Source organism: Lethenteron reissneri, chromosome 60, assembly GCF_015708825.2.
Source record: "Lethenteron reissneri isolate LAM-NWPU_2019-01 chromosome 60, ASM1570882v1, whole genome shotgun sequence".
NCBI lineage: Eukaryota > Metazoa > Chordata > Hyperoartia > Petromyzontiformes > Petromyzontidae > Lethenteron > Lethenteron reissneri.
In genome coordinates, this window is record NC_083838.1 from 5,035,000 (window position 1) to 5,047,499 (window position 12,500).

Consider the following 12,500-nt stretch of genomic DNA (forward strand, 5'->3'; position numbering starts at 1 on the left):
TCAATATCCAAGTGAAACGATAAAATCTGTTAAACCCTGAGAGAGAGAGAGATATACGACGGGATGAACCACGATAGGGCCCCAGACGTTGTCAATTCTGGGGCTCTCTGCTTGGCGGTGAGCCAGAGGTGGAAATTCCACGTTAATATGGCGGGGTCAGTCCATCCATACGGGATGAATATTGCAGGTTTGTGATGGGCCGTGATGGTCACGTGTAAAACTGTCACCGTTGTTAACATCACCACCACCACCACCTTCACAATCTGCACCATCCACATGACCACTAACACCACCACTGACATCGTAATCACCACCAACATCACCACCACCACCATAATGATCACGACTATCAGCACCACCATCATCACCACTAACATTACCATCGTGATCACCATCATCACCACTAGTATCATCATTATCACCACTAACCATCATCACCGCCATCATCATCACCATCATCACTACCATCACCATTACCGCCACCATCATCACCATCATCATCACCATCATCACCACCACCATCATCACCATCATCATCACCATCATCACCACCATCACCACCACCATCATCATCACCATCATCACCATCATCATCACCATCATCACTACCATCACCATTACCGCCACTATCATCACCATCATCATCACCATCATCACCACCATCATCACCACCATCACCGCCACCATCATCACCATCATCATCACCACCATCATCACCATCATCATCACCATCATCACCACCATCACCACCACCATCATCATCACCATCATCACCACCATCATCACCACCATCATCACCACCATCACCGCCACCATCATCACCATCACCACCACCACCATCATCACCACCATCACCATCATCACCGCCACCATCATCATCACCGCCACACGCTACCACCACCCCCCCCCCCCCCATCGCTCATCAGTATACAGCCCACAACACTGCGCGTGCACACACACACAGAACACGCGGGATTAAACCACAACACACAACAACACATCAACAACACGCAACACATCAACACACAACAACACATCAACAACACGCAACACATCAACACACAGCACATCAACACACAGCAACACACAACACACACACAACACACACACAACACATCAACACGCAACACATCACATCAACACACAGCACACCAACACACAACACGCAACAACACACAACAACAACACAACAACACACAGCACATCAACACACAACACACCAACAACACACAACAACAAACAACACAACTACACAAACACACAACACAACAGCACATCAACACACAACACACCCAACACACAACACACCAACAACACACAACAACAACACACAACACACCCAACACACAACACACCAACAACACACAACAACAAACAACACAACTACACAAACACACAACACAACAACACACAACACATCAACACAGAACACAACACATCAACACACAACACACAACAACAAACAACACAACAAACAACAGCACACACCAACAAACAACACAACACATCAACAAACACAAGACAACAACACACAGCAACACAACACATCAACACAACAACTACACAAACACACAACAACACACACAACAGCAACACAACACACACCAACAAAAACACAACAACACATCAACAAACAACACAACACACAACACATCAACACAACAACACAACACAAAGGCCCTCGGGGTAGCCCACGCAGACTGTAGGGGCAAGTGCTGCTAGCGAGCACCTATGAAGGCCGGCACGGCACACGAGGGGGTGGGTGGCCAGCACCACGCCCGACCGCCTTTGTCTCCCCAGTGGCGATGTTTACTACACACCGCACCAGGTACTCATTTGAGGCTGAGTCGACCTAGGGGAGGCCCAGGATCGGTTCAGATAATCGTCACTGGGTGTTGGCCGTGAGCGGTAATCGAACTCGACCACACACGTGTACACACACACGTGTACACACACACACGTGCACACACACACGTGTACACACACGTGCACACACACGCACACGTGTACACACACACACGTGCACACACGTGTACACACACACACGTGCACAAACACTTGTACACACACGTGTACAACAACCGCCACTAAGTGGTGGTGACGTCACCACGACGCTTGTGCCAGGCCAGGTGCACGTTGAGGCCACGTGAAGTGTAAAACGCCCGCTGGCAGGAGGTCACGGGGCAGACCCAGCAGGTGCCACGGGTCGACTGACCGAGATGACCGAGATGACTGGCTGACGCACCACCTGTGCCCCCTACTGTGCCAACTTGCTGTGCTTTAGCCACCCGGCGCTCCGCTCGTTGTTGTGAGCATCGCTCCTCCGCCCTCTGTTGTTGTTGGAGGGCGACTGCCTCCAACTGCCCAGTAGCGTGGGTGGTGATGGAGATGCAGCACCAACAACTAAAATTTCACCTCCTGTACACCAGGCGAGGTAGTTAACATCCCCTAGCCACCGTGATAATGATGAGAGAGAGACACGCAAACTCCAAATATACAGCAGCAGGTGTCAGGGTCATGATCGAACCCACGACCTCCTGCACACCAGGCAAGGTAGTTAACATCTAGCCACCGTGATGATGATGAGAGAGAGACACGCAAACTCCAAATATACAGCAGCAGGCGTCAGGGTCGGGATCGAACCCACGACCTCCTGCACACCAGGCGAGGTAGTTAACATCTCCTAGCCACCGTGATGATGATGATGATGAGAGAGAGAGACACGCAAACTCCAAATACACAGCAGCAGGCGTCAGGGTCGGGATCGAGATCGAACCCACGACCTCCCAATCTCAACTAAAACTTTCGGTGTTTTTTTTCTTCTTCTACATTTCACCAGGTGAGGCCCCAACGCCCAAGCGACACCGGGTCTGTTTCAGCAGAGACCTGGCCACAACAACAACAACCACAACAACAAACCCGATCAATCTTCTTCTTGGTTCTTTCGCTAAAGTCACGTAGCAGGGAAATCATAAAATTATAAAAATAAAAATAATAAAATACAATTCTCACGACGTTTCGGCCACAACGCAAGCAGCCGTCCTATTGTAATTGCCTATTGTATTGTAACGCTATTTTAATTGCCTATTGTATTGTAACGCTATTTGAATTTTCGATTTAAAGCTTTAGTGACTGCAGGGATTCATCTTCTTGGTTCTTTCGGTAAAGTCACGTAGAAGGGAAGTAATAAAATAATAAAAATAAAACATAATAAAATAATTATATTTAAAGCTTTCGTGACTGCAGGGATTCATCTTCTTGGTTCTTTCGGTAAAGTCACGTAGAAGGGAAATAATAAAAAAATATAAAAATAAAACATAATAAAATAAAAAATTCTCACGAAGTGGCCGATTACGTGGAAGTACCGAGAGAGCAGGCATCCACGTGATTAAACACTTTGTCCTGCGGAGGGAGCTGGTAGGAACGTTGGGTTGCTCGGTCAATGGCCTGCAGGGTCAACGGCGGCGTGGTGTATTCCGCAAATATGCCCGACTGTGAGGGCGGGCACAAGCCGGCGTGAGTAGGTTAAACGTTGAGTTTTATAAGGGCACCACGGGGTGACCAGCCCCTCCCCACCCAGCCCAACCCCTCCCAGCCCCACCCAGCCTCACCCTCCCCACCCAGTCCCACCCTCCCCACCCAGCCCCTCTCCACCCAGCCACACCCTCCCTACCCAGCCCCTCCCCAACCTCCCCACCCAGCCCCTCCCCTCCCCACCCAGCCCCTCCCCACCTTCCCCACCCCCCCACCCTCCCCACCCAGCCCCTCCCTCCCCACCCAGCCCCTCCATCCCCACCCAGCCCCTCCCTGCACGCCAGACAGATGGACACAATAATCCCCTGTGGGCTGGTGTAACCAGGTTCCTACCAGTATAACGCAACTTGTGTGCGTGCGTGTGCGTGTGTGCGTGTGTGTGTGTGCGTGTGTGTGCGTGCGTGTGTGCGTGTGTGCGTGTGCGTGCGTGCATGTGTGCGTGTGCGTGTGCGCGTGTGCGTGCGTGCGCGTGTGCGTGTGTGCGTGCGTGTGCGTGCGTGCGTGTGTGCGTGTGTGCGTGTGTGCGTGTGCGCGTGTGCGCGTGTGTGCGTGTGCGCGTGTGCGTGTGCGTGCGTGTGCGCGTGTGCGTGCGTGTGTGCGTGTGCGCGTGTGCGTGTGTGCGTGTGCGCGTGTGTGCGTGTGCGCGTGTGTGCGTGTGTGCGTGTGTGCGCGTGTGCGCGTGTGTGCGTGCGTGTGTGTGCGTGTGTAACCGTGTGTTGAACTTCTTTGTCATCACCGGTACGGAGTCGCCAACCGTTGCCGATCGGAGGGCGCGGGAGGCAAGAAACTGAACGCAACAACGAAAACTGAGTTCTCAAGAAATTTGATTGAGACATTTTTCAACCGAGTACAGCGCTGTCGAGTTAAAGCGGGGTGGGGTATAGTCGTGTGTAGTGTATAGTGTAGTGTATAGTGTAGTGTATAGTGTAGTGTATAGTGTAGTGTATAGCACTGTGTGTAGTAGTGTATAGCGCTGTGTGTAGTAGTATAGTGTGTAGTGTAGTGTATAGTGTAGTGTATAGTGTAGTGTGTAGTGTATAGTGTAGTGTATAGTAGTGTATATTGTAGTGTATAGCGCTGTGTGTTGTAGTATAGTGTGTAGTGTAGTGTATAGCGCTGTGTGTAGTAGTGTATAGTGTAGTGTATAGTGTAGTGTATAGCCGTGTGTAGTAGTGTATAGTGTAGTGTATAGTGTAGTGTATAGCGCTGTGTGTAGTAGTGTATAGTGTAGTGTATAGTGTAGTGTATAGCGCTGTGTATAGTAGTGTATAGCGTTGTGTGTAGTAGTATATAGTGTAGTGTATAGTAGTGTATAGTGTAGTAGTATATAGTGTAGTGTATAGTGTAGTGTATAGCGCTGTGTGTAGTAGTGTATAGTGTAGTGTATAGCGCTGTGTATAGTAGTGTATAGCGTTGTGTGTAGTAGTATATAGTGTAGTATATAGTGTAGTATATAGTAGTATATAGTGTAGTGTATAGTAGTATATAGTGTAGTATATAGTAGTATATAGTGTAGTGTATAGTGTAGTGTATACTAGTGTACTCTATAGTGTACTGTATAGTGTAGTGTATAGTGTACTCTATAGTGTAGTGTATAGTCTAGTCTATAGTGTAGTGTATAGTCTAGTATACTACATCGTGCGATGATCGCAAGCCGCAGGGTTTAGGACGACAGACTCAGCAACAACAACAGCAACAACAAGAACAACAATCAGCTCCAGTGGCTCTCGCCTCCCAACAATCGAGCAAGCGAGCGCCTTGCGGACACGCTGCGAGCCATCATCCTTCCTTCTTCTCGCCCTCCCCGTCCCCCTTGTTGTCCTGCCACACCCGGTAGTTCAGCGCGGCGGCGAAGCTCAACCACGCCAGGTAGGGCACCATGAGCATGGCGGCCGTCTTGTTGATGGGGTACCAGCTGACGGCGGTTGCCGCCGCCGTGCCAGAGAGCAACAGGATCTCGGCAAAAGCCTGCGCGGGGGACACAGCGGGGACACAGCGGGGACACAGCGGGGACACAGCGGGGACACAGCGGGGACACAGCGGGGACGACAGGCGGGTCGGGCGACACAAAATTAAAACGATGCTTTACGCACACACACACACGCGGTGGTCACAACGCCGTAGTAAACAGTACTCTACGCTCGCACGGATGTTGACTGGGTGAGGCACGCCGATTGAGACCGAAGCATGGGAGACGATTACCCACAATCCCACAGCCAGAGAGAGAGAGAAGAACCATCGGCTCGGTTGTGATCACGTGACGCTCGGCAGACAAAGCGTATACTGTACGTACTGCAGTGGTATACTGTACGTACTACAGTATTATTCGTATTGCAAGACATCGCTCGTTTATCAAATTAATATTTACTCGCAATCCAAGGTTTTACTGTAGAGGTGTACGAGCGTGCATGTTGTGTTGTATATATATGTGTATAGAGGTGTGTAAGCGTGCATGTTGTCTTGTATATATGTGTGTATAGAGGTGTGTAAGCGTGCATGTTGTCTTGTGTATATATATGTGTGTATAGAGGTGTGTAAGCGTGCATGTTGTCTTGTATATATGTGTGTATAGAGGTGTGTAAGCGTGCATGTTGTGTTGTATATATGTGTGTATAGAGGTGTGTATAGGTGTGTACGAGCGTGCGTGTCGTGTTGTACAGAGAGGAGTTGTATAAAGACGCGTGCAGAGGTGTGCATGCCTACCAAGCCCATGCGGTGAGCCTTGAAGAAGATCGGGGTCCACATCCAGTTGAGAGCCAGCTGCGCCCCGTAGAGGCCCAGCGGGGTCACGGCGTCGCTGGTGAAGCCCCCGAGGTCACGCCACACCAGGTACGACGCGTACCTGCCTCGCACGCACACACAACCACGCTAGTGACGCTGGTGACCCCGCCGCGTGACCCCGCCGCGTGACCCCGCCGCGTGACCCCGCAGCGTGACCCCGCAGTGTGACCCCGCAGTGTGACCCCGCAGTGTGACCCCGCCGTGTGATCCCGCTACGTGACCCCGCAGTGTGACCCCGCCGCGTGACCCCGCAGTGTGACCCCGCCGCGTGACCCCGAAGCGTGACCCCGCCGTGTGACCCCGCAGCGTGACCCCGAAGCGTGACCCCGCCGTGTGACCCCGCCGTGTGACCCCGCAGCGTGACCCCGCCGCGTGACCCCGCAGTGTGACCCCGCAGTGTGACCCCGCCGCGTGACCCCGCAGTGTGACCCCGCAGTGTGACCCCGCAGTGTGACCCCGCAGTGTGACCCCGCAGTGTGACCCCGCCGCGTGACCCCGCAGCGTGACCCCGCCGCGTGACCCCGCAGTGTGACCCTGCAGTGTGACCCCGCAGTGTGACCCCGCCGCGTGACCCCGCAGTGTGACCCCGCAGTGTGACCCCGCAGTGTGACTCCGCCGTGTGACCCCGCAGCGTGACCCCGCCGCGTGACTCCGCCGCGTGACTCCGCCGCGTGACTCCGCCGCGTGACCCCGCAGCGTGACCCCGCAGCGTGACCCCGCAGCGTGACCCCGCAGCGTGACCCCGCAGTGTGACCCCGCCGTGTGACCCCGCTACGTGACCCCGCAGTGTGACCCCGCCGCGTGACCCCGCAGCGTGACCCCGCCGCGTGACCCCGAAGCGTGACCCCGCCGTGTGACCCCGCAGCGTGACCCCGAAGCGTGACCCCGCCGTGTGACCCCGCCGTGTGACCCCGCAGCGTGACCCCGCCGCGTGACCCCGCAGTGTGACCCCGCAGTGTGACCCCGCCGCGTGACCCCGCAGTGTGACCCCGCAGTGTGACCCCGCAGTGTGACCCCGCAGTGTGACCCCGCAGTGTGACCCCGCAGTGTGACTCCGCAGTGTGACCCCGCCGCGTGACCCCGCAGCGTGACCCCGCCGCGTGACCCCGCAGCGTGACCCCGCAGTGTGACCCCGCAGTGTGACCCCGCAGTGTGACCCCGCCGCGTGACCCCGCAGTGTGACCCCGCAGTGTGACCCCGCAGTGTGACTCCGCCGTGTGACCCCGCAGCGTGACCCCGCAGCGTGACCCCGCAGCGTGACTCCGCCGCGTGACTCCGCCGCGTGACTCCGCCGCGTGACTCCGCCGCGTGACCCCGCAGCGTGACCCCGCAGCGTGACCCCGCCGCGTGACCCCGCAGCGTGACCCCGCCGCGTGACCCCGCCGCGTGACCCCGCCGCGTGACTCCGCCGCGTGACCCCGCAGCGTGACCCCGCAGCGTGACCCCGCAGCGTGACCCCGCCGCGTGACCCCGCAGCGTGACCCCGCAGCGTGACCCCGCAGCGTGACCCCGCCGCGTGACTCCGCAGCGTGACCCCGCAGCGTGACCCCGCAGCGTGACCCCGCAGTGTGACCCCGCAGTGTGACCCCGCAGCGTGACCCCGCAGCGTGACCCCGCAGCGTGACCCCGCAGCGTGACCCCGCAGCGTGACCCCGAAGCGTGACCCCGCCGTGTGACCCCGCCGTGTGACCCCGCAGCGTGACCCCGCCGCGTGACCCCGCAGTGTGACCCCGCAGTGTGACCCCGCCGCGTGACCCCGCAGTGTGACCCCGCAGTGTGACCCCGCAGTGTGACCCGCAGTGTGACCCCGCAGTGTGACTCCGCAGTGTGACCCCGCAGTGTGACCCCGCCGCGTGACCCGCAGCGTGACCCCGCCGCGTGACCCCGCAGTGTGACCCCGCAGTGTGACCCCGCAGTGTGACCCCCGCCGCGTGACCCCGCAGTGTGACCCGCAGTGTGACCCCGCAGCGTGACTCCGCCGTGTGACCCCGCAGCGTGACCCCGCCGCGTGACTCCGCCGCGTGACTCCGCCGCGTGACTCCGCCGCGTGACCCCGCAGCGTGACCCCGCAGCGTGACCCCGCCGGTGACTCCGCCGCGTGACCCCGCAGCGTGACCCCGCCGCGTGACCCCGCCGCGTGACTCCGCCGCGTGACCCCGCAGCGTGACCCCGCAGCGTGACCCCGCCGCGTGACCCCGCAGCGTGACCCCGCAGCGTGACCCCGCAGCGTGACCCCGCCGCGTGACTCCGCAGCGTGACCCCGCAGCGTGACCCCGCAGCGTGACCCCGCAGCGTGACCCCGCAGTGTGACCCCGCAGCGTGACCCCGCAGCGTGACCCCGCAGCGTGACCCCGCAGCGTGACCCCGCAGCGTGACCCCGCCGCGTGACTCCGCAGTGTGACCCCGCCGCGTGACCCCGCAGCGTGACCCCGCCGCGTGACCCCGCAGCGTGACCCCGCCGCGTGACCCCGCAGCGTGACCCCGCAGTGTGACCCCGCAGTGTGACCCCGCAGTGTGACCCCGCAGTGTGACCCCGCAGTGTGACCCCGCAGCGTGACCCCGCCGCGTGACCCCGCCGTGTGACCCCGCCGTGTGACCCTGAAGCATGACCCCGCCGTGTGACCCCGCCGTGTGACCCCGCAGCGTGACCCCGCAGTGTGACCCCGCAGCGTGACCCCGCAGCGTGACCCCGCCGCGTGACCCCGCAGCGTGACCCCGAAGCGTGACCCCGCCGTGTGACCCCGCCGTGTGACCCCGCAGCGTGACCCCGCAGTGTGACCCCCGCCGTGTGACCCCCGAGTGACCCCGCAGTGTGACCTCGCCGTGTGACCCCCGAGTGACCCCGCAGTGTGACCCCGCCGTGTGACCCCGCAGTGTGACCCCGCAGTGTGACCCCGCAGCGTGACCCCGCCGTGTGACCCCCGAGTGACCCCGCAGTGTGACCCCGCCGTGTGACTCCGCAGCGTGACCCCGCAGCGTAACCCCACAGCGTGACCCCGCAGCGTGACCCCGCAGTGTGACCCCGCAGTGTGACCCCGCAGTGTGACCCCGCAGTGTGACCCCGCAGTGTGACCCCGCAGCGTGACCCCGCAGTGTGACCCCGCAGCGTGACCCCGCAGCGTGACCCCGCAGCGTGACCCCGCAGCGTGACCCCGCAGCGTGACCCCGCAGTGTGACCCCGCAGCGTGACCCCGCAGCGTGACCCCGCAGTGTGACCCCGCAGTGTGACCCTGCGGTTACGAGTTTGTAAGGAAATAAGGATGGGCTTCGTTTGCCCCTTTCTGGCACTGCAAGAGGTCACGGAACATCTTCTTGGTTCTTTCGGTAAAGTCACGTAGAAGGGAAACAATAAAATAATAAAAATAAAACTGAGGACGGCTGCTTGCGTTGTGGCCGAAACGTCGTGAGAATAATTTTATTATGTTTAATTTTTATTATTTTATTACTTCCCTTCTACGTGATGACTTTACCGAAAGAACCAAGAAGATGAATTCCTGCAGTCACGAAAGAAGCTTTACATCGAAAGTTTCCTCTTCTAGTTCCCACCAACGACTCACCCCATGCCGGTGTACAGCAGCGGCCACACCACGGGGAAGGCCCGGTTGGGCGGCCGCCACTCCGGCTTCTTGAGCCCTTCGTACCAGCCCTTGATCTCGCTGCGCGTGAGCACGCCGCCCGCAATGCCGCCCATGTGCGGCAGGAGGGTGGCGAACACGGGAGGCACCCACGCAGACCACGCCATCGTGGTCCCTGCGGCACACGGCATCACCACGTCATCGTCGCCACCGTCATCGCCACGACGTCAATATGGCGTCGCGATCACTGCCGCGTCATCGCCGCGACGTCATCGCCGCGTCATAGCCGCACCATCACGGCATCATCGCCATCGCCACGACGTCAGCACGGCATCGCAATCACTGCCTCGTCATCGCCGCGACGTCATCGCCGCACCATCACGGCATCATCGCCGCGTCATCGCCTCTTCACCACAGCACCATCACGTCATCACCACCATCGCCACGACGTCAGCACGGCATCGCAATCACTGCCTCGTCATCGCCGCGACGTCATCGCCGCGACGTCATCGCCACGTCATCGCCGCACCATCACGGCATCACCACCGTCATCGCCACGTCATCGCCATCGCCGCGACGACGTCAGCACGGCGTCGCAATCACTGCCGCGTCATCGCCGCGACGTCATCGCCGCACCATCACGGCATCATCGCCACGCCATCGCCGCGTCATCGCCACGTCATCACCATCGCCATGACGTCAGCACAGCGTCACAATCACTGCCGCGTCATCGCCATGTCATCGCCGCGTCATCATCACCATCGCCGCTTCACCACAGCACCATCACGGCATCATCATCACCATCGCCGCGACGTCAGCACGGCGTCGCAATTACTGCCGCGTCATCGCCGCGACGTCATTGCCGCTTCACCACGGCACGGATCCACCCAGCCACCACACACCGCCCACACACCCTTCACCGTGTTAGCCTTTACAACAATCACGGACGCGTCTGACAACCAGCTCATGTAAACCACGTGGACACGGTCTGCCTCCCACCACTCTTGATCCCCACCCCTCCCATCTGTACGTCTCCCTCTGTCACTCTAAACCGGCTCGATCCTCCCGTAGTAAACCACGTGACTGACGCGTGGCCAGCCCCACTCTGAATCCCACCTCTCTCCCCGCCCACCAAGAAAACCGACGCCGCTCCTCCTCCTCCTCGCAGCAGCAGCAGCAGCAAGAGCAGCAGCAGCAGCAACAGCAGCAACAGCCAGAGTAGCAGCAGCAGCAACAGCAGCAGCAGCAACAGCAGTAGCAGCAGCAGCAGCAACAGCAGCAGCAGCAACAGCAGTAGCAGCAGCAGCAACAACAGCAGTGAGGCCCTAGTCCGGCCTCGTCTGCCTCCCCATCCCCGTCTCTCCTGCCCCCTTTGATCCCGTCCCTCCGTTCCTTCGACCATCCTTCTCGCCATTCAGACGCTGTCTCCTCGACAGACCTGTTCTTCACCTGAGGACGGCTGCTTGCGTTGTGGCCGAAACGTCGTGAGAATTGTATTTTATTATGTTTTATTTTCATTATTTTATTATTTCCCTTCTACGTGACTTTACCGAAAGAACCAAGAAGATGCGTACGCGATTCCGTGCCCGAAGACAGAGGCAAGCATGGGTAGCATCCAGAAGTATCCAGCAGCATCCCAATTCCCCGGTGCGACGGACGCTACCCCGGGGTCAGCCGTACGACCGCTTGACCCCGCTCGCTCGAACCGCGTCGTGTCCAATTCGCGTTCCGCGTTGGAACAAAGATGCGTTCCCTCATTTGCTCGAATCGCATTCCCCCATTTTCCTCTGTCTCTCTCTCTTCTCTCCACGCACCATCGCATCCTTGACACTCTGCGGGCCCCTTTTCTTGCAGCGGTGCGCGCCGCGGGTGCAAAGTTTCTCGCAATAATATTGAATCACTTCTTCCTTGGTTCTTTCGGTAAAATCACGTAAAAAGAAATTAATAAAATATTATTTATTAATTTAAAGCTTTCGTGACTGCAGGGATTCATCTTCTTGGTTCTTTCGGTAAAGTCACGTAGAAAGAAATGAATAAAATATTATTTTATTAATTAATTAAAATCACGTAGAAAGAAATTAATAAAATATTATTGTATTAATTAATAAAATATTATTTTATTAATTTCTTTGTACGTGATTTTTTATGATTAAAATAATATTGTATTACTTCCCTTCTACGCGACTTTACCGAAAGAACCAAGAAGATGAATCCCTGCAGTCACGAAAGCTTTAAATCGAAATTTAATCACTTATTAACGATTTGAGCCACAGCGTGTCCAATGACAAATTATACTGGTAGGAACGAAGTGAACCAGCCTACAATAGATTATATCGTCCGTCCGTCCGTCCGTGTAGCAACATCGCCCCCTACTGCAAACACTTGGCAGGACCCTACAAAAACCTTTAGACTCAGTAAGGCTTTCATGGCTAAACAAGTGTAATAATACATTATGTTTATATTCTTTGGCTATTCATTCCTACCAGCCCACCCCACAGGGACCTGTTTTTCAGGAGATTCCTGGCTTTGGGTTTCTTGTATAAGGTCTGTACGTTTAACACGTAGGCTTTCGCGACCAATGTTATTCATAATCAACGTTTTTGGGTTTAG

General features: G+C 56.9%; 1 protein-coding gene across 4 annotated transcripts in view; it reads right to left on the minus strand.

The window, feature by feature from the left end:
- Window positions 1-4,341: 4,341 nt before the first annotated feature.
- LOC133358009 (translocator protein-like) overlaps window positions 4,342-12,500 on the minus strand; it is a 13,093-nt gene continuing 4,934 nt past the window's right edge. For all 4 annotated transcript variants that reach the window (XM_061576279.1, XM_061576278.1, XM_061576280.1 and 1 more), the window contains exons 2-4: window positions 9,873-10,065; window positions 6,238-6,376; window positions 4,342-5,502 (exon numbers count right to left, since the gene is read on the minus strand). In XM_061576279.1, coding sequence (XP_061432263.1) covers window positions 5,314-5,502; window positions 6,238-6,376; window positions 9,873-10,057 — 513 coding nt within the window. In that variant the 5' untranslated portion in view covers window positions 10,058-10,065 and the 3' untranslated portion in view covers window positions 4,342-5,313. The remainder of the gene's footprint in view (window positions 5,503-6,237; window positions 6,377-9,872; window positions 10,066-12,500) is intronic.